The sequence below is a fragment of the Pseudorasbora parva genome, chromosome 22 (assembly GCF_024679245.1).
Source record: "Pseudorasbora parva isolate DD20220531a chromosome 22, ASM2467924v1, whole genome shotgun sequence".
In the NCBI taxonomy this organism is placed as follows: Eukaryota; Metazoa; Chordata; class Actinopteri; order Cypriniformes; family Gobionidae; genus Pseudorasbora; species Pseudorasbora parva.
Window position 1 is genome coordinate 34071043 of NC_090193.1, and position 18945 is coordinate 34089987.

General features: G+C 38.3%; 1 protein-coding gene across 2 annotated transcripts; it reads left to right on the forward strand.

Moving 5' to 3' along the window:
- Window positions 1–131: 131 nt before the first annotated feature.
- Window positions 132–15670, forward strand: LOC137058508 (uncharacterized). 2 transcript variants are annotated; one of them, XM_067431796.1, is made up of 11 exons: window positions 132–2012; window positions 2205–2246; window positions 2437–2490; window positions 4776–4862; window positions 5081–5122; window positions 6418–6492; window positions 6620–6638; window positions 8118–8169; window positions 8287–8353; window positions 14493–14542; window positions 14635–15670. In XM_067431796.1, exons 1-11 carry the CDS (start codon window positions 1679–1681, stop codon window positions 14716–14718), a joined length of 906 nt encoding a protein of 301 aa, XP_067287897.1. In that variant the 5' UTR covers window positions 132–1678; the 3' UTR covers window positions 14719–15670. The 2 variants fall into 2 exon arrangements, with proteins under 2 accessions (XP_067287897.1, XP_067287898.1); XM_067431797.1 differs by having other exon boundaries at window positions 2440–2490.
- Window positions 15671–18945: the final 3275 nt, after the last annotated feature.

An 18945-nucleotide genomic window follows, 5' to 3' on the forward strand; every position in this document is an offset into this window, starting at 1 on the left:
AATGTTCAAAACATTCAAAACAGCAGCAGGATTTCCTCCGTTGTGCAGAAAAGAGACGGCCGTTCTGTCGTCTGTACAGCTAATAATGGGCAACACAGGAACTTTGATGAGAAGAGCCAGGTATGCTTTTTGTGTGTTTTTTCTAGCATTTTCGAAACATGCTCGTCTGACCAAATATTGATTAGGCACTTCCTCGTTGCTCCACGTTTGCCCTCTAACGTTAAAGATACTCATTTTGGATACACCGATCTTTCTGCGTTGTCAAATCAGCTGCATTATGCGTCGCATCTTGTGACATTATACGTCCGGTTTTTGGTCCGTTTACATGTCTTTGGTCCGTGTTGCGTTCATATATCAATCGAACCGCACCAGAGTTCGTTTGGAAGCGGACCGAGACCCATCTTTTTAGCGGTCTCAGTCCGCTTGTTTGGTGCGCACCAGGGTTCGGATGGCAGCGTTCACATATGTTCAAATGAACCGCACTAACCGAGCAATCGCACCAGGGTTCGTTTTAATCGAACCAAACATGACAAGTGTGAACGCACCCTTAGGGTCACCATTATGATCAGTGTTTTAGTTTTAGTTTGACCCTTGATTTTTATTTTGAGATTGTGATTGGCTGCTGTTACAAAGTTATTACAGCCAGACAAAGCAAGAGGAAATGTAATCAGGTGGTTTCCTTTAGTGAATATATTTGTTAACAGCAGGTGTTCATCACTAATGGTCAATCATCACCCAATCCCTAATTGTCTAATTAACTTTAACACTGCTTCAGTATGACTTTTTAACACTTTTGAGTGTGGACTTAAATAAACTCTGAGGAAAGTTAATTTAACACTGGGGTTTTTACTGTTAGGGCCAGATTTACTAAACAGGGCAAATTAGCGTGAGCGCAATTCCATAAATGTGCCGATGCTAGTGGACGGTTCTGCATGTGATCTACTGATGAAATGCAAATGAATGAACACATACACAGCTGCCAGCTGAATAATCTCCATAATGACCAACGCTATTACTAGTTCTGGTGTATTCTCGCGGTGTGTTTGGAGTTAGCGTTTGTTCTCATTACCACGTGTGTAAACATGTTTGTTGGGGGCGTTCCCAGCTGCTTTCAATAACGATACTCAGGTGAGTATAAATAGAGTAGTCCACGGCAGCCCTCGTGTGAAGCCCGACGATTGTAAAGAAATCAACTCTTCCCTGTGTAACTCCTCCTGAGCAAGGACACCGACAAGGCACTTAAATATTGTTTTCCTTTCCTTTTCATTATTTGTGTTTAGCTTTTTCTATCTGGTCATTTCTCTGACCTGTATTCACCATGTGCTTTCAAACCTCTACTATTACTACTAACACTCAAAAATTACTTTAATCTCTATTCCAATTGGTCTCTGGAATTGCCAGTCTGCTGTAAACAAAGCAGACTTTACTTCATCTATTGGGACTCATTCACAGCTCAGCCTCATGACCCTAACTGAGACCTGGATCAAACCAGAGGACACTGCCACTCCTGCAGCCCTCTCAACTAATTTTACTTTTTCACACACCCCTCATCCAATTGTCAGGGGTGGTGGTACTGGTTTGCTTATCTCAAATGATTGGAAATTTAATCCCTTACCATCTCTTTCAGGCAGTTTATTTGAATCACACTCAATCACTATAACTCACAGTGTTAAAATCCATGTTGTATTTTTTTTATTATTCATTAGCTCTTCCTCAGGCCAATTTAACAGCGTCTGCTTCAGTTATTCTGGAAACAGACACAGTTCAGCTGAGCTGTAACAATACTGAACATCTGAAGATGGAGATGGAGATGTGTGTCTTTTACATATATGGAAGAGAAAGAAACTTAAAACTGAGCTCATCGTGTCAGATCTCACTCAATGGATCTCAGATCAGTATTTGGTCAGGAGGTCAGAATTCATCTGTGAGAATAACCTGCTTCTACACTGTGAAGAAGACACAAGTTCAAGAACAATCTCCTCATTCTGATCCAGTGACAATAACAATCAAACGTGAGTCTTGTGATATTTGTGTATTGATAATCTGTTTAAAAATGTATTTCTATCAAGAAACAAACACCAAAGTTCTTTACATACATCTGTCTACTGTGGTTTACTGAAAGATTGAATTGATGTTTGCTTTAAATAATATTTAAGTTAAATATGACAATTTCTCCCTGTAATACTGGTCAATTATCTTCACAGTTTCAACACCAGATGTGGATGATACGACAGCCATGAAAACCGGTAATTGAGTTTGTAAAATTAAAAAGACATTCTTATTCCACATATAATGATATGGCAATTATTCTTTCAGGCTCATTATTATCTAATTATTTTACAATATGACTTTTTAACAGCTTTACCTTTAATGTCAACTTCTGAAATGTTCAGTACATCTGGTAAGTTACTAATAACACTTATTATTTTATTTTAGCAGACCCATATTCGAAGTCAAACCTGTCAACCAGCACAACAAAGGAAACCATGAGTAAGTTCATTCACTCTTCCTCAATGACCAAAGTAACTGTGCAGAATTAATATGTTGGATTTTAAAGTTAGATTCAAACATATTTCTGGGATCCGTTTGCTCAACTGAGGCTCAAATCTGCACAGGGAAAGATTCCAGATGAGCAGCGGGAAAATATGAATGTGATTTACTGAAGCTCATTATTCAGCTTCATCAGTCTATGATATGGATTATTCACTCTTGTAATGTTTCTCTGTACGGCAGGATTATTGAAAGCAAAATGTATCATTATATAACTAATCAACTCATTCTCACATTTGGTTCAGAAAAGTCTACATTGTATATAAACAAGTACAACCCTTAACCCTTTACAAGATGCTAAAATGCCTCTGCTTTGGGGTGTGTCTGTAGTGAGTGTGTTTAAACAGTGTTTTTTGGTTGTTGTTTTTCCCCCCATCATCCCCCCATTTAACATCTATGTTAAAATGGCCACAGTAGAAAAACTTGTAAAAACTGTGTAAAAAAAATTACAGTAGAAAAAAACTGGTACAAATTTATGGTTTTGGTCTATATAGCTAATTTGGCCATTCATGACAACTGTGACGGGGGATTTTTTTTTCATAACTCCGCTCCATTCACGTCCCGCCTCTTTGGTCATTTTCAGTTATCTAGAAGTGACGCCCTGCCAAGATAACAACAACCAGCTTTAGGCTTCAAAAATGCTCTTTGGAATCTTACGGGTGACATCAGGGACACTACGTCCATGTTTTTTTACGGCATAAACTCTGGCACAACCTGCATATTTTTAAACACTCAAGACAGCCGCCACTAGGCTACCTCAACCTCATGGCGAAGCTCTCAACCAAAGACTTTAAAAATAGGAAGACGATACTCATAAATGGGAGAAAGTGCAATGCCCAATATGGCGAATAAGCCCCGCCTTCTAAATGAAAGAGCCATTCGCTATTAAGTAAAGTCATCGCATCACTACAGCTGCTGTTAAAAGCTCTGGTTGCTATAGAAACAGCCAGTGTTCTGAGACCTGCATTTAGGATTACTCATGCCTATTCGATTTGTCCAGGCTGATTTTTTATTTTTTATTTTTTTTGTCACGATTCAACCATTTAGAAATCAAATTTATGAGGCAGTTATTCTTAGATTTCATTGGAAGTTTAATCGAGAGCTTGGTGAACAGTTTTGGAGATTTTGATGTTTCCCGATTTAAAGAGATAGAAGCTGCACTTGCTTGACCGAGAGACCTTTCAAAGATGGCTGCAGGGTGAAATTACTGTACTAGTCTTAGGCCTGTCCACACGGAGACACGTTTAGCTGTACACATATAAATCTAGAACCGTATCAGCGTTTCATCAATACGGAACCGGCGTTTTGGAAGCATAAATCTGATATTTTTTGAAACCGGGTCCAAAGTGGATAAATCTGAAAACGACATTCTTGAGTTTTTGTGTGTACAGCCAATCCGAATATTTTGTGAAACAGTGATGTCATCACCTTCCAGTACTGTGAAAGAGTTAAGGAATACTACTATGGGCACTGGGCATGCGCGCATCAATATTACGTCATATAATTACGGTATTCGCTTTATTGTATGGGTAGGTTTAGGGTTGGAGTAGATGTAGGCATTAATAAAACACATCTGTTAAGTAGCAAATGTATTTATTGTTATTTTATGATGAGATTTTGTCTCACCTCCTACCACTGCTATACCCCTTCTAGCCACAACTCTCCGATATTAGTGTATTTGTGTGGCAGAATTACAGCGCCACACATTGGCCTGGCATATATACTACATCATTTTGAGTCAGCTTCAGTGATTTTCAAAACAAGGGAGAAAAAAAGATTGGATTAGGAAAGCTGTGGCTTCGTGTGGGCGGGGCCTTAAAGGGACTTTGTCTCAATGCTTTCAACATTTTCTCTGGTCCACTGTCAATCCCAAAATGCACCATGAGAGCGTGAAGCTCAACTTTCATATGAGTTAATTGAAAACGCTCTCCCTGCTCCACACCAGTGAACACGCTCGGTGAAGAGCGTCATTGAAGCACTCGGTGAAGAGCGCTAATCATTTTAGCCAATCACAGACATGTTGTGCACATCAACACAATGACCAATCAGAGGTGTGCACTTGGATGAGTAAAATGCAGAGCTCAAACTCTGAGTATGGGACACCATACTTTGCTTCATTTCACTTTTACTTTACTTTGATTATGCTGCTTTTCAATGTTTTTATTGTTTATGAATTACATTTTCCCCCAAACATTAAAGTTTAATAATGCATCTACATTTTTTAGGTCTTTTTTCAGTTTCCATGGCAACCTCTACTCTGCCTGTATACAGTAGGATGTCAATGATCTCAGAACCCAGCACTTGGATGCCAAGTTAGTAACCAAATGGGAAGTCACTCACAAGATGAGACTGTATGGCTTATGAGATGAACATGGACTGTCTTCTGTAGCATCATAATTTAATTTAAAAATATCTTTAATTAAATATCTCTAATTGTTTGTTTATCATAGATACAGCTATAACTTTTAAGTTAAAGATTTATTACAGTCTTTGTTGACTTTATTTTCATTTTGAATGATGTTCACTGCAGTTTCAACATCAACGCCGAATAGAACGCCACGAATGGTCAAAAGTGAGTAAAGTTCAGTGTTTGATTAAATACCTGATATTACAATTCTTTCAAAGTAGAGCTGTGCAATATATAGAAATTATCGAAACATCGCAAATGTACATATCGCAATACACATATCGCAACCGCACGCAAAATCTTAATTTTAATAGGCTACTTCAACATTGTGAAAAATGCACATTTTAGGTTGACACATAGCAGAGAATAGACTGGCTCACGACTGTTACTTATGTGATTTGCTCGATGTTAAAAAGAGTTATTAAATGCAATAACTTGAAAAAAAACAACTCCTTACAATCTTGCACTGTCTGACACACACACACCAAAACATTTATGCTAAAACACTGCTGGTCACTTTCAGAAGTTGTAGCGATGCTTTCTTTTCCCAGATAGAATGTGAAACATAAATGGTATCATTGTCAGTTTTTAAATATTTAAAAAATATATAATTTAAATAGATTTTACACACTCATAGCAATATCGTATCGCATATCGAATATCACATTATTTAGCAAGGTATTGCATATCGCATTTTTCTTCAATATCGCACAGCCCTATTTCAAAGCGTGTTTACGGTATTATAACTCATATAGCTCATTATTTTACAATGTTGCGAGTGCAACAAGCTTACTCACAAGCTTAGGACTTTAAAGTTATTTTGTACTCAACACAAAACGTCATTGAATAAAAGTCTTGAATCCAAAGTTCTTCATTTGACTGTTTAATTATGAATCTCAAATCATGAGAAGAACGCCTTAAAAGAACAATTATTTTCTACAGTGACTTCATCAAGCACTGTAAAGGCCATTTCACAATCCTTCAACAAATGACAATCAGATCAGTGTGTTATGCCTGTTGGCGTCTGTCACCGTGATCTCATTGGTCAGCTCTCGTTTTTGCTGATTTAACATTTAATCTGTGTCTGTTGGATCGTGAAATGTTTGTGAAGTTTAATCTTTAACCTTTATTCTGGTGATGGTAGCCGTTGGTCGGAGTCTTTCTGTGCGGTGTGACTCGGCCATAACAAAGCTGTGTATAATAATCTCGCTTAGGTCAAATGTTATTTCATTTGAGGTCTTTTCTGATGTAGATGTTCCTAATGTCCACACTTCACTTCCAATTGTTCATACTGGATCATACTCCATTTTTAAACGATTTGACTGTTGCATGAATTAGATGTTCTCTTTCAAATCTCTTTTGTGTATTACTCCAAATGTCACATATATAAAACAGCCAAATTAAACTTGCCCATAATGCACATAAACATGAATTAAAGTGTTGTTGTTTTTTTGACACAGGGTTATTTATTATAAAGCTGGTTTCCAGTGGTGTTGGTGTCATTTTGTCTGGACTTATCTGTCTATGGTTTGCATGTAAGTAAAGTTTTCAAACGCATGTTTTTTGTTTGTTCTGGTGTATATAATGGCCTTTATTATGTTTTTCAGTATTTAATTGATTGTGCAAGCTATAATTGAACATATAATGCTTAATGTTTTGTAGGTCAAAAAAGACGACGATGGTAAGTTTTTTTCATTGATTCAGTTCAGTCGGAATTATGACAAAGAACTTGTTCATTAAGGTTAAACATTCTTTAAAGGGTCATGAAACCCCAAAACACTTTTTTTGAGATGTAAAGATGTATAGGCTGCACATCATTGAAAACACTAAGGGTACTCATTAATGGTATTCATATGTGAAAATAGTTATTTTTGCATTTTTCAGAGCGATTTCTGTCTTCCGGTTTGAAAAGCTTAGTCGGAGCAACGTCACAAATGCTGACGTCGGCGCGGCCTTTTCGGCCCAAGTATGGGCTGCTGGGCACATGCTGACGTCGACCGCTCCTCGATATATATTCATGACATAAAGCTCATTCAGTCCAATCACTGCGCTGTAGTATGCATACAAGATAATTTAGTTAAAATGCATGAGACAGTCACTTCTGTCAGGCTCGTCTTACATCATTATTGTAGAGATATGTTAGGGAAGTTTTGGAAGCAGCGTGCGGAAAAGTGACGGAGGAAAGCTAGGCGTTGTGCTGATACGAAGTAACGTAAAGGGCGCCGAGCGAGCTGTAACCGGCCCCTTTGCTACAAAGGCTCAGTAAAGTAAAATTCACCTGAGGAATCGCACGCCGAACCTCCAAGCGTTGACTATCTATGTCAGGAGTGCAAAATAACCAATCTGTAGTCTGTAGGCTAATGAACAAAAGCCACGTCCTCTCCGTTTTATTTGTCGTCACAGCCATGCACTAAACCGCATGTGTTCGGGCTCTTAGTGAAACAGTATGCATATTTGGACAAATATAGATTTAGCTGCCGAGTGATAGACAGCGCGGATCGTCACAGCAACCCAGCGCGCGTCGCTCTGCTTCAGATGCGCAGTCGAGACTAGCCTCAAACCCCTTCGCTTTTACCCCGATCTAGAATTACACATCTCTATCACATCGCATGTTGGGTGGTTCACGTTCTCTTATCACGTCGGCGCGTTGTTCATCTTGCCAAACAGCGTGCATATTTGGACAAATATAGTTTTATCACGTTTGCAAAATATTCCGTCATGCAGAATAACATTTATTTTCATTTCTCACTGAATTATGCTGGTTTGAACTTTGAAGAGCTGAATGATTTGCGATCTCTGCTGCACGCCACTCATAGCTCTCTCATTCGCTGTACTCATCCCTCATTTAATCTCACTCACTGTGGTAAACAATGCCAACGTGAACCAAGAACATGTCTCAGAACCGCTGTAACTGCTGCTGTTGGTATCGCTAATCTTAATGCACCTAATGACACTCCCCTATTTATGCAAACCATTCCCTCTTTCCACACAATACCATCCCACCTTTTCACAGTCGACCACTCCCCTTTTAACAAGCTTTTTCAAATCGAAGGTGTGAAAAAACACTGCTGCAGTAGGGGGGTTTCATAACCCTTTAAAACATTCACTTTATATATGCATGTATGAAAAGATGCTATAAAGCTCAATGTTTGATTCTTAGCAATAAGATGAGGTCAATTCCATCAGATGTGCCCAGTCAAGGAATCGATATGGTGAGTATCTGTGCATTTACAATCTTTAAAATCAAAAGGTAATTAAATATGTATAATACATAATAAGTAAGACTGTCTTAAAGGGTCATGACCTTTATGTTATTCTTTGTTTTTTAGTGTTCTGGACCTGCAGAGACATACTGTCTGACTTCTGTATTGGCCACATCTCAGCCCAAATCTGTAGGTGAGAAAACCCCATTTTCAGTAAATTATTATGAACAGATTTCACCAAAAAATATATATTGACACCATTTACTCTTTCAAGTCTTCAGCAGACAAGCATTATTAGCCACATCTCTTAAAACAACAGTTCACGCTCAAACTAAAATAATTTACTCACTTTCTTGCTGTTCAAAGGTAAGTGGTGGTGCCTCAGGGTTCTTGCAGGTTTCAGTAAGTTAAATTTAAGACCTTTTTAAGACCTTTTAAGACCATTATGAGTGAAATTTAAGACCAACACGACGCATTACTAAAAGCATTATAAATGATCTCAGAAACTCTCAAACATTCTATTTTTATTGATTCAGTTATACAAACATTAAATAAACTCAGAAACTGATATCAAAATACTGAGTCCGATATTTTCGCATGCGGTTTTTCGTATTCCGAAAAATTCGTTACGCACAGAGATCTTGCACACTGAGTCCGATGCGTATTAATGAATGCGCTACGGGGATAAAAACGCAAAACAAGACAAAGTGACGTCTAGTGAGGATAATTTGTTTGTCCTGAGGAGATGTGAAAAGACTCCTGTGATCGCGTAGAGTTTCCCCTCCTTATCAAGCGGGATCAAGACCAACCGATTAAAAGTGTCAGTTTGATGCTTTCCTAGCGATACTGGAGACACATATTACAGGGTATATACAGCAATCCTTAAGTTAAATTTACTACTTTTTAATACCTTTTTTACTACCTTCAGAATATTTTTAAAACCATCACGACACTGAATTGTAAGTGTTAATCAGCGACCTTTCTATTATTTACATAGATTTTGACATATATAATAACATACAGAAAATAATAGATTTAGAATCGACACCAGGAGGAAATCTGTTATAAGTTATCATTCAGACACAGTAAAACAGATCTCAACATTCACAAAGGTTGGTGAAGGAGAAGTATTACTGCATACACATCTGATTTACATTAATAATTGGTAATTCAGCAATTAAATTATTTAGTTTTTTTTTTTCCAACAACAAAACCTGAGCCAAATATTACATTTCTATAGCTGTGATAAGTTGTTGAACATTTTTTTCTGTGATTAATCGCAATTAATCGCAATAAAAAAAGAAATGTTTAATACTTTAATATATTTTTTTATATAATAATTTCACTGTTAATCTAATTAATGTAGAAACAACATAAAGAGAATATATTTTAAATACTTGTTTAAATGGCATCTTTTTATGAATGACGGCCAGTATTACTGATATTAATACAGCTACTTTTTTTACATTTATTATTAGGCTTCAAAAATATAACAGTTTTTAATTTAAGTAAACTTAAAACAATGCTAACATAAACCCATAATAAATGTCATGTTTACTCCTGCCCTTCCTGTCTTAACAGTTAGGAAATATACAGATATTTAATAAAGTTATCAAAGTTATATGCAGTCTGCACTGCATAAAATATAAATGAAATAGTTAATCCTTATTGAAGCTACAAAAGTTATTTAGTAAAGAGCAGCGAGTCCTTTTCTCTGTTCCCTTTGTTCTTTAACTTTACTGACAGGAAGCTTTATTGGCTGCTGTCCCTTTAAGAGCAGACAGACACGCGGATCTCACTGTCGATGGATCGCGCCTCATCCTCTCACAACTCTTTTTGTTTAGACTTTATATAAATCATTTAAGATTGCTCTTATGAGGATAGTCGTTGAAGATATGCCTTGAAGCAAGTCTAAAATAAACCGTAAGCCAGCCCCTTCTGTTGAGCGCGCAGTGTTCTGAGATGATGCCAAACGACCGCTGAATGACGTCAGCATCAAACATACGCTGAGCCGGAGACGTAAGATCTTTGATTATGTGCCCAGATATGCTAAAGCCCATATCTAAACGAACTAACTCGAACGCAGATAGAATTTCAATCAAAATAGGACACCTGATAGTCTGAAAAAATAATACCTAATTTGGAAAAAATAATACCTCTGAGACCACATTTAACACTTTTAATGGCCTTAAATTTGACAATTTTGATTTATCACTTTTTAATACTTTTTAAAACCCCGCGGACACCCTGTATTAAAAAGAAGACCACCAATTTCCGTGAATCAATTGATCCCGAACAACAGCTGGCAGTATGTCTATGGATCCGATCACACACACACACACACACAGAGCTTCTAGAGACTTGATGTACTATAATTATAGCTGTGATATAATATTATTTGTGGTATTTTTGCTAGAATAATAATTTACGCACTTCCAAAAATAAATTCGACCTCACGTTATGTCAATCACGCTTGCACACTGCCTCCGAGACTTTCGTCCGTCAAAAATTTTTTTGGAACAGGTTCGATTTTCTGCGTTTTCGCATCCGTAAAAACGCATTTTGAGATGTTTTGACAACTCAGAGCCACCATACATATTATTCTACCAAAAATGCTACAAATATTATTATATCACAGCTATAATTATAGCACATCAAGTCTCCCCTTACGAAAGGAAAATATATTTACCAATATATTTTCTTGAAATATATTTTAATATATGGAATAATATATTGATGGCATTATAAAATATATTATATATTCATGCAATATATTGAAAAATATACAAATGATGGCCGCTTTCAATATATTGCAATATATTGGAAAATATAAATATTAAATCCCATATATGTGAATATATTGCATATTTTCAAATATATTGCAATATATTTTTCTTTCGTAAGGGTCTGTAAAGCTCTGTCTGTCTGTCTGTGTGTGTATGTGTGTGTGTGTGTGATCGGATCCATAGACATACTGCCAGGTGTTCGGGATCAATTGATTCACAGAAATTAGTAGTCTTCTTTTAAATATGTCTCCAGTATCGCTAGCAAAGCATCAAACTGAGCCACTGAAACTGCAACTTTGAATCGGTCGATCTGGATAATCCCGCTTGATAGGGAAACTCTCCTCTCTACGCGATCACAGGAGTAACGTTAGATGAACCCAATATAGATAATATGATAAACTAGGCTACATGAAAACTTTGACCGGGGAGAACAAAGCAGGTGTGTCGCCTCAAACCAGACGTGCCGGATTTGTGCCCATTATAGATGAGTATTTTTGCACATTTGTCACAATAAACAAAGTCCAGCTCCTTTCCATCTTTATCACAAACAATTGAGAAACTTCTCCAAATGTCAGACTTTCCTTGCTTAGCTTTTGTGCTGTAAATACCTCGTTTGAGGTTCTTTTCTACATCATATATTGACATCTCCATCATGGCGCTAGGCAACCTTCCTATCCCGCAGTGTTTTTTTTAGCCGCCCATTCCCGCCCGCAGCAAAATTCAAACCGCCCGCTCCCGCAAGATTTGCGATGGGTCCCGTGGGACACGGTGGGACTCAATCCCAATGCAGCCCTCTACTCTGATCCTTTACTCCAATGTATCATTGAAAAGGGAAAAAAGAGGGTCGCAGGGAAGGGCTAAGAAACCCAATGTGCTACAGAGGTTCTGGTGACATGACATCCAGCTGGTAGTAATGCACAAATGTATGGGGAGAAGTCCAGCTGGCAGCAGAGCACATGTACTGCATTAAAACTCTCATCTGAAAAAAACCCAAGAGCCGCTAAGCCCCTCATGGAATGGGCTCTGATATCTCTTAGGGGCTGCACTCCCTTCGATTCATATGCCAAAGCTCTAGCTTCCACAAGCCAATGTAAGAGGCATTGCTTATGTATGGGACTCACCCTGTGAGGGGCGCCCATGAAATCTAACTGATCACTCTTCCGGACCTTGCACTGGTCCTGGTCACATATGTCTATAAGGCATGGAAAAGGACACAGAGCATTAAGTTGACCATTGAGCCAAAGCCGGGCACATAACAGAGGAATTATCTCCATCAGCAATGGTACTTTGGGCCACCTGTGTACAATCAGAATGAGAGACAGGTAGTAGTGACAAAACCCATTTCATGAACGCTCTAATTCTCAGGAGTCCCAGGGGCAAAACCTGGATAGATGACGCCATAAGACCCTGCGGTCTGAGACATGAGCAATATTGTACTTTCACCCTCCTGAACTGCTACAAACTGTTCATTTTTAGAGCCATGTCCGCTTCTGCACACAGACAAACACTGTGTCCCGGGAGGACCCCAGTAGTGTGTTGTCGTCACCGTGTCCCCCATTAGTTCTACGGGTTCTATAAAGGCTCTTCTGCGTACATGATGCCCAAGCAGACCATGCAGAATGGGTGAAGGTCTTTCGCGGCGATCAGCGCACCACATGCGGCTGGACAGGCCATTATTGACCAGCCTCGGGGAGAAGCGTCAGGTTTAAAGAGCGACATGCCAGCAAAAAAAAAAAAAAGTCAACTGGACAGTGATTGTCAACTGGCCACAGAAGAGAAAGCAAGCTTTATATGCTCTCAGGTAAGGGGGTGGGGGCCTTGGAAGGTCAGGTACAGATACCCTTCCCCATAGGTGGATCTTGAACATAAGATGATGAACGAGAACCCACTGGGTTCACTCATCAGGTGCTAACTCATTTCCCAGACTGATCTCATGAAATGGTGTATGTATGACACGCCAATATCGTATGCTATGTTTGCGTGCTATCAAGACGCATAATCGCTTTTTAGCGTTTATCAACGCTGTTTCATTCTATACCCCTACACTGCCCCTACCCCTAAACCTTTACACCCATCACACACACACACACACACAGGCGCTAAACCTACCAATCACAAGAAACATTCAGCATTTTTACATTTAAAAAAAAAACAATTTAGTATGTTTATAAATCCATTTACCTTGTGGACACACACACACATATTCAGACACATTTTTGAAAGCGTAACTCAAACTCTTCCCTAAACCTACCCATTTGTGTATTATAAAAAAACAGGATATAACAGGCAGATACGATTGCAGGCACAATTTATTCAGAAAGTACAAATATTCCAAGTGTTCCAAGGCCAAACGATTGATTTGTGTTAAGCAAATCCCCAAACGTGATCAGAACGTCGAGTCCATCTGCCAAAGATTAATACATTTCAAATATTGCCACTGGAAGAAACGTCAGGTCAGGTTTGACAGCATTGGCTCTCGTGTGTCTCGTGACCAATTGCGTCATTCTAAACTTGTGGTGTGTATCATTTGAATCAGAAATATTAATGAGTGTGTGTGTTCTGTTCACAAAGGGGCGCGATCATCATTTCAACGACTAAAACATTAAGATCAACTCTGTTCTTCACATGAAGATATCGTTTGACTTCAGAAGACTTGAATACTTCTATACTGTTTTTTGGTCCGTTTTTGCAATAAATACATGTGACTGTACATTTATTTGCCTGTTACGTGCTTTATATCGTTGAGAGTGGGTAGGTTTAGGGTAGGAGTGGAGTTAGTTGCTCCAAAATATAAAATTAGGCTATAAATATTAGTTCTGTGAGATCAGGTCGGCGAAATCACACAGCATAGACATACCTGCAGAGATGATGGCTCGTTTAGGCGTAGACATACACGCGGATAGTTCAAAATGCGTACAGATAACACGCCACTTGGCTTTAGAAAGTGGGCGTGTATGTTTACGCAAAGTCACGATGTCATGTTGCATTTCCGGGTTTGGGTTTGCATAAGGCAATGCATCATCTGTGCATATGTAGCTCTCACATCTATTTTACAAATGCATGTTTGGTCCCAAGATATGCACTGATTGTGTTTAGTGTTACTGACATCAAAGTGTGATGCATCTTCACACACCACGTTTGAAGCTTTAGCCATTTCACATCTCTTGTTTTTGATGGTTTTCTACTGACTGACACTTTTCATAATGCTGTCCTTCCAAAGTACTAATACTACTAAACCAACTATGAAAATACACAGTGGTTTTACAACTCAAAACTTCCTTACTAGTCCAAAAACAGCAATTTTGATGGCCACATATAAGCATTGAGAAACTTGGCCCACCCGATCACGACAAGCTCGTCCTGAAGAAGGGGGACAAATACTAAATTCATCATCACATCACTGTTAAACAATGAGTCTGAGAAGAGATGATTCTGCTGTACAAAGTGGCACAGCTTAAAAAACATTAAAGCTTTATGACAAAGAGCTTGTTCATGAAGGTCAACATGTTCTTTAAAGTGATATGATGCTTCTGCATTGCATTACAGGTGTTTTGGTCAATAAACAACAGAAAAAGGCAAATACAGAGGAAAATGAGGTACGTGTGAACACACTGTCTCATCACAAATCCATCATGAATAGAATGCAAATATATTTATTCGGTGTGTCTTTTCTGTCTTCTTCCCTAAGATCGTTTATCACCTGTACTGCACAATCCCTGACAAACCAGATCACTCAGACGCAGAAGATCAAGTCTACAGTTTGGTGCCCTGATGAGCCTTTGTTTCATTATGTACTGTTTCCATTACTTTTTACTTTTACGTGTTTACTTTTATTATTCATCGTTCAATGTGGAACTTAAAATATTAAAGGGGTCATATAATGGCATTTTTGTACAAGTTAATATGATTAACTCTAAATCTAAATGAAAACTTTGTAAAATTATCATTAGTATTGCAAGCAAACACATTTTACATGGTCAAAAACAGTTCTGTTATCAGCAAACTATTTTAGTGCATGTGTCTTTAATGCTAAAGAGCTTTGCTCACCCCACCCCTGTTCTGTGGAGCGGTTTTAACACAACACATGTGGAGCGTTGCCTTGACAAGAATGGTGACGGGAGTCTATGAGGACACATCTGTGCACCGGAGATGAACCGGTTTAATTTGAACTGGAGTCGGACCAGGAACAAGATGACAGCCCAAATAAAATTCGACAATTGAGGCTTGAACAGGACGTTTCTGAATGGACGGAAACAAGCCAAAAGGCACGAGCAAAAGGGTTTAGTATGGATTCGCATGTCTGTGTGTTTGAGAAGTATGCCGGAGGAAGAGAGGGCGGCGACCTTAGACATTTTTGGTGGAGATGCTCATTTTATTATTAATTAAACAAAGCTTGGATTTCTCTGTGACGCTTTTGTCCTACTTTGTAAACAGTAAATATATTAAAAATAACAGTTCTACAAAGAACGAACTAACTAAGCATTAGCTGTCAAAATGCTGAGATTTTATGCATATAGGTACAGAAATTATTATTTCTTAATCTTTGTTCTTTCGCTCCACATATCGATGAAAATTGGGACATTGTTCCCTTTGCTTCGGTAATTGATGTACCGCAGAATTTACACATCGCAGAAAGCTTTAGTTTTTTTTGTCTTACTACATATGAACTCTTTGTGGCTCTTATATGCAATCTGAATAACAGATGATGTGGCAGACATTTCCACACATAGAGCTAGCTCAAAGGGCGTAGATTTGGTTTGAATATATAAATAGATATGTGTGTTTGAATATATATATAGATATGTGTGTGTATATAAGTCCGAGAATGCTGAGATGCAAATAAAAGTGAGATACGAATGATATGTGTTTACTGATGTATACGTTAGTTCATTGACAGATTGATGTTACAGCTAATGCCAATGAAAACTTTTTTTCAGTAAATGTAGGCTTGTCAGTGATGCTTAACATTATCTATGCAGTGTAATAACTGTTACAACACGATTATTTTTTTGTTGACGGTAACAGAAAACCGTTATAAACCATCTACAAAAGTGATCAGATTAACTTTCTCACCAGCATACAGTTTTTAATAACACAATAACCATAATGCATTGTTTATTATAAACATGGATTTATGAATCATATTGAGAACGTTATACTTAGAAAGCATGTCGTAATGTAACTTACCCTGTAAACTTTAGCCGCATTCATTGTGAAGCGTTATACATTTTACAATATACAAGCACCAATTTGCCATAACAGTGAATTTTTTTGCAAACATCCTGCTGCTTTTTTGCCATACATTTAAGTTTTGTGTGCCTTGCACTGAAAAAGCTATGATAGTTGTCAGATTTGATTGTTAAGTCCTAAAGTTCAAGTTGCAGGTCCTCTAAGAGAAATGAGAAATCTCTGCCTTATTATAACCTAAAGATTAAAATAGCTCAGAGAATTTAATTAAATGACAGAAAACTGATGGAAAATATGTTTTTATTTACATAACATGGCTTTCCTTTGATGTAAAGGGAATAGGCAATTAAGTTACTTTCCAAATACTTTTTTAGGCAGGCAAAACTTATAAAGTTTGTGAAGAATCCACATCTCATCTTTTGATGACAATGTATGCTATTCTTACAAACAGCACTGTGAAATATTCCTATTTTGTCACGTCATGCATCTTAAGACTTCAAATTAAATGCCGAATCAATCTGAGAAGCAGGCAAATAATAATTATATAAATTACATTTTTGCTCAGTTTTTTTTTGTCTGTGCTTAGCAGTATAGATTAAGACTAAAGTTGAGGTGTATGAAAGAACCTTGAAGAACAGCTACATGGACTGCGTTTAGCTGTGACGGCTCGTGGCGGCCACTCATATCCAGGTATGTTCACTGGTCCACATGTAAGAATAAAACACTCAGCACATTCTAACACGTCTTTGACGGTAATAAATATCATCTATCTTCAGTAATTCAGACATCACTAAGATGATTTTTGTCTCAGTGGACAGAGACTTCATGTTTGGTGGAAGCAAGGCTCTCTGATTTGAGTGTATAAATATAATGGGTCAGGGCAAGGGGTCAGAGGTCACCTGCTGACCAGGAATGACAAAACTGGGAATAAAATGGCCAACATTGGAAAACGCAAAGAATTTGCCGATCCACATTTCATAGCATTTTCCTGTTGTGAAGGTTAGCAAGCACAGAGAAAAACTAATTTGTAGAGTATTAAAGGTACAGTACTTACTTACTGCCCATTATGCTTCTGGCATGTAGGGCAGTAATGAAAGTTCTCCACTCTGGACGATTCTGTGCTTTTTTCTGAACATCTCCCCATGTCAGGTTCATAGATTTAATTCTTTCCTCTACTGTGCGATGCCAGTTGATCTTGGGTCGTCCTCTCTTTCTTCTACCTTTGAGTGTCCAATGAAGGGTTACTCTTGGGATGCTGTCTTGCTCTCTTCTCAAAACATGCCCAATCCAGTTCCAACGCCTCTTTGTTATGATGCTATCCATGCTGTCTTGTTGTCATCTTGTTAAAAGATCCTCATTTTATATCTTGCTTGGCAAAAAAATCAGACAGATTCTTCTCAGACTCCTTTTTGTGGAAAACTGATAGTTGACGTGTGTCATTTGCTGTCATTCTCCAGCATTCTGCGCCGTACAGTAGGGTGGATAGAACGCAGCTCTGATATAATTTGAGTTTAGTTAAATATGAGACTTCATATTTAGTTAAATATGAGACTTCCATATTTAGTTTAGCATTCTGAATGCATTTCTGGCTTTGTTTATTCTGTTTTTAATATAATTGTGTGCACCTCCATCATATCTTACAGTACTTCCAAGATAGGTGAACTCATTTGTTGTTAGTAGAGCTTCTCCATTTACATGTATTGGTAATGGATCCGAGATGTTTAGCGCCATCACTTCAGATTTTTTCAGATTTATTTTCTTATTTACTTGGATTGCAACCTGGGAGCTTGTGTGTCTCAGTGACCCCTAGAGCTATACCACCGGGAGATTTAACTCCTGGTATAGGGGCACGCATGCTGGACAGGTCAAAGGGTAGAGGCCAGACAAAGAGCAATCTACTGGTCCTCCAGGTTGGAGGTTTAGCATAGCTAACAACTCTGTCTTGTAAAAACAAGCACGTTACGGACACAGCAACAGAAGGAATCAACACTACTGGGTGTGATGGACTTTCAGGGTTATTGTCAGATGCTAGGATGAATGCCATTGGTGAAAGCCGAAAGGAAGCCAGTGACAGGAAGGTGGAATTCAGAACGCCAAACTTAAGACTAGGATAGGATTTTAGAATGTAAGAACAATGTACGATACAGGCAAATTAGCACAACTGATATCAGAGATGAAACGATAGATATACTAGGAGTAAGTGAAAGCAGATGGACAGGATCAGGGAGACTCACAACACAGACAAAACTGTGCTGTACTCAGGAAGAGATGACCACCAACACAGGGAAGGAGTAGCAATCATTCTGAAGAAAGGAGTAGAGAACAGCTTGTTAGAGTGGAAACCGGACAACAGTAGGCTCATGAAGACTAGGCTGAGGGGGAAACAAATGAACACAACTATCATCCAGTGCTATTCTCCAACAAATGACAGTGATGACACAGAGAAGGATGAATTCTGGAAACTACATCCCAGGATAGTGATGGGGGACCTAAACCCCAAAATGGGAAACAGCAACACATCACACGACAGGATGATGGGAAGGGAAGGTTGTGGTGTCATGGATGAGAATAGGGAGAGGTTAGCAGAGTTTTGCACCATGCATGACCTCATCATATTGGGAATCTTGTTTCAACACAAAGCCATTCACAAGCGAACATGGCACTCTCCAAAAGGAAAGGATCAAAATCAAATAGATCATCTCATCATAAATGGCACATGGAGACATTCCTTACTTGATTTTAAGGTCAAACGAGGAGTAGAAACTTATAAAGTGAATAAAGCGGTGAATAAAGCTTAAGAAAATGAGAAGCA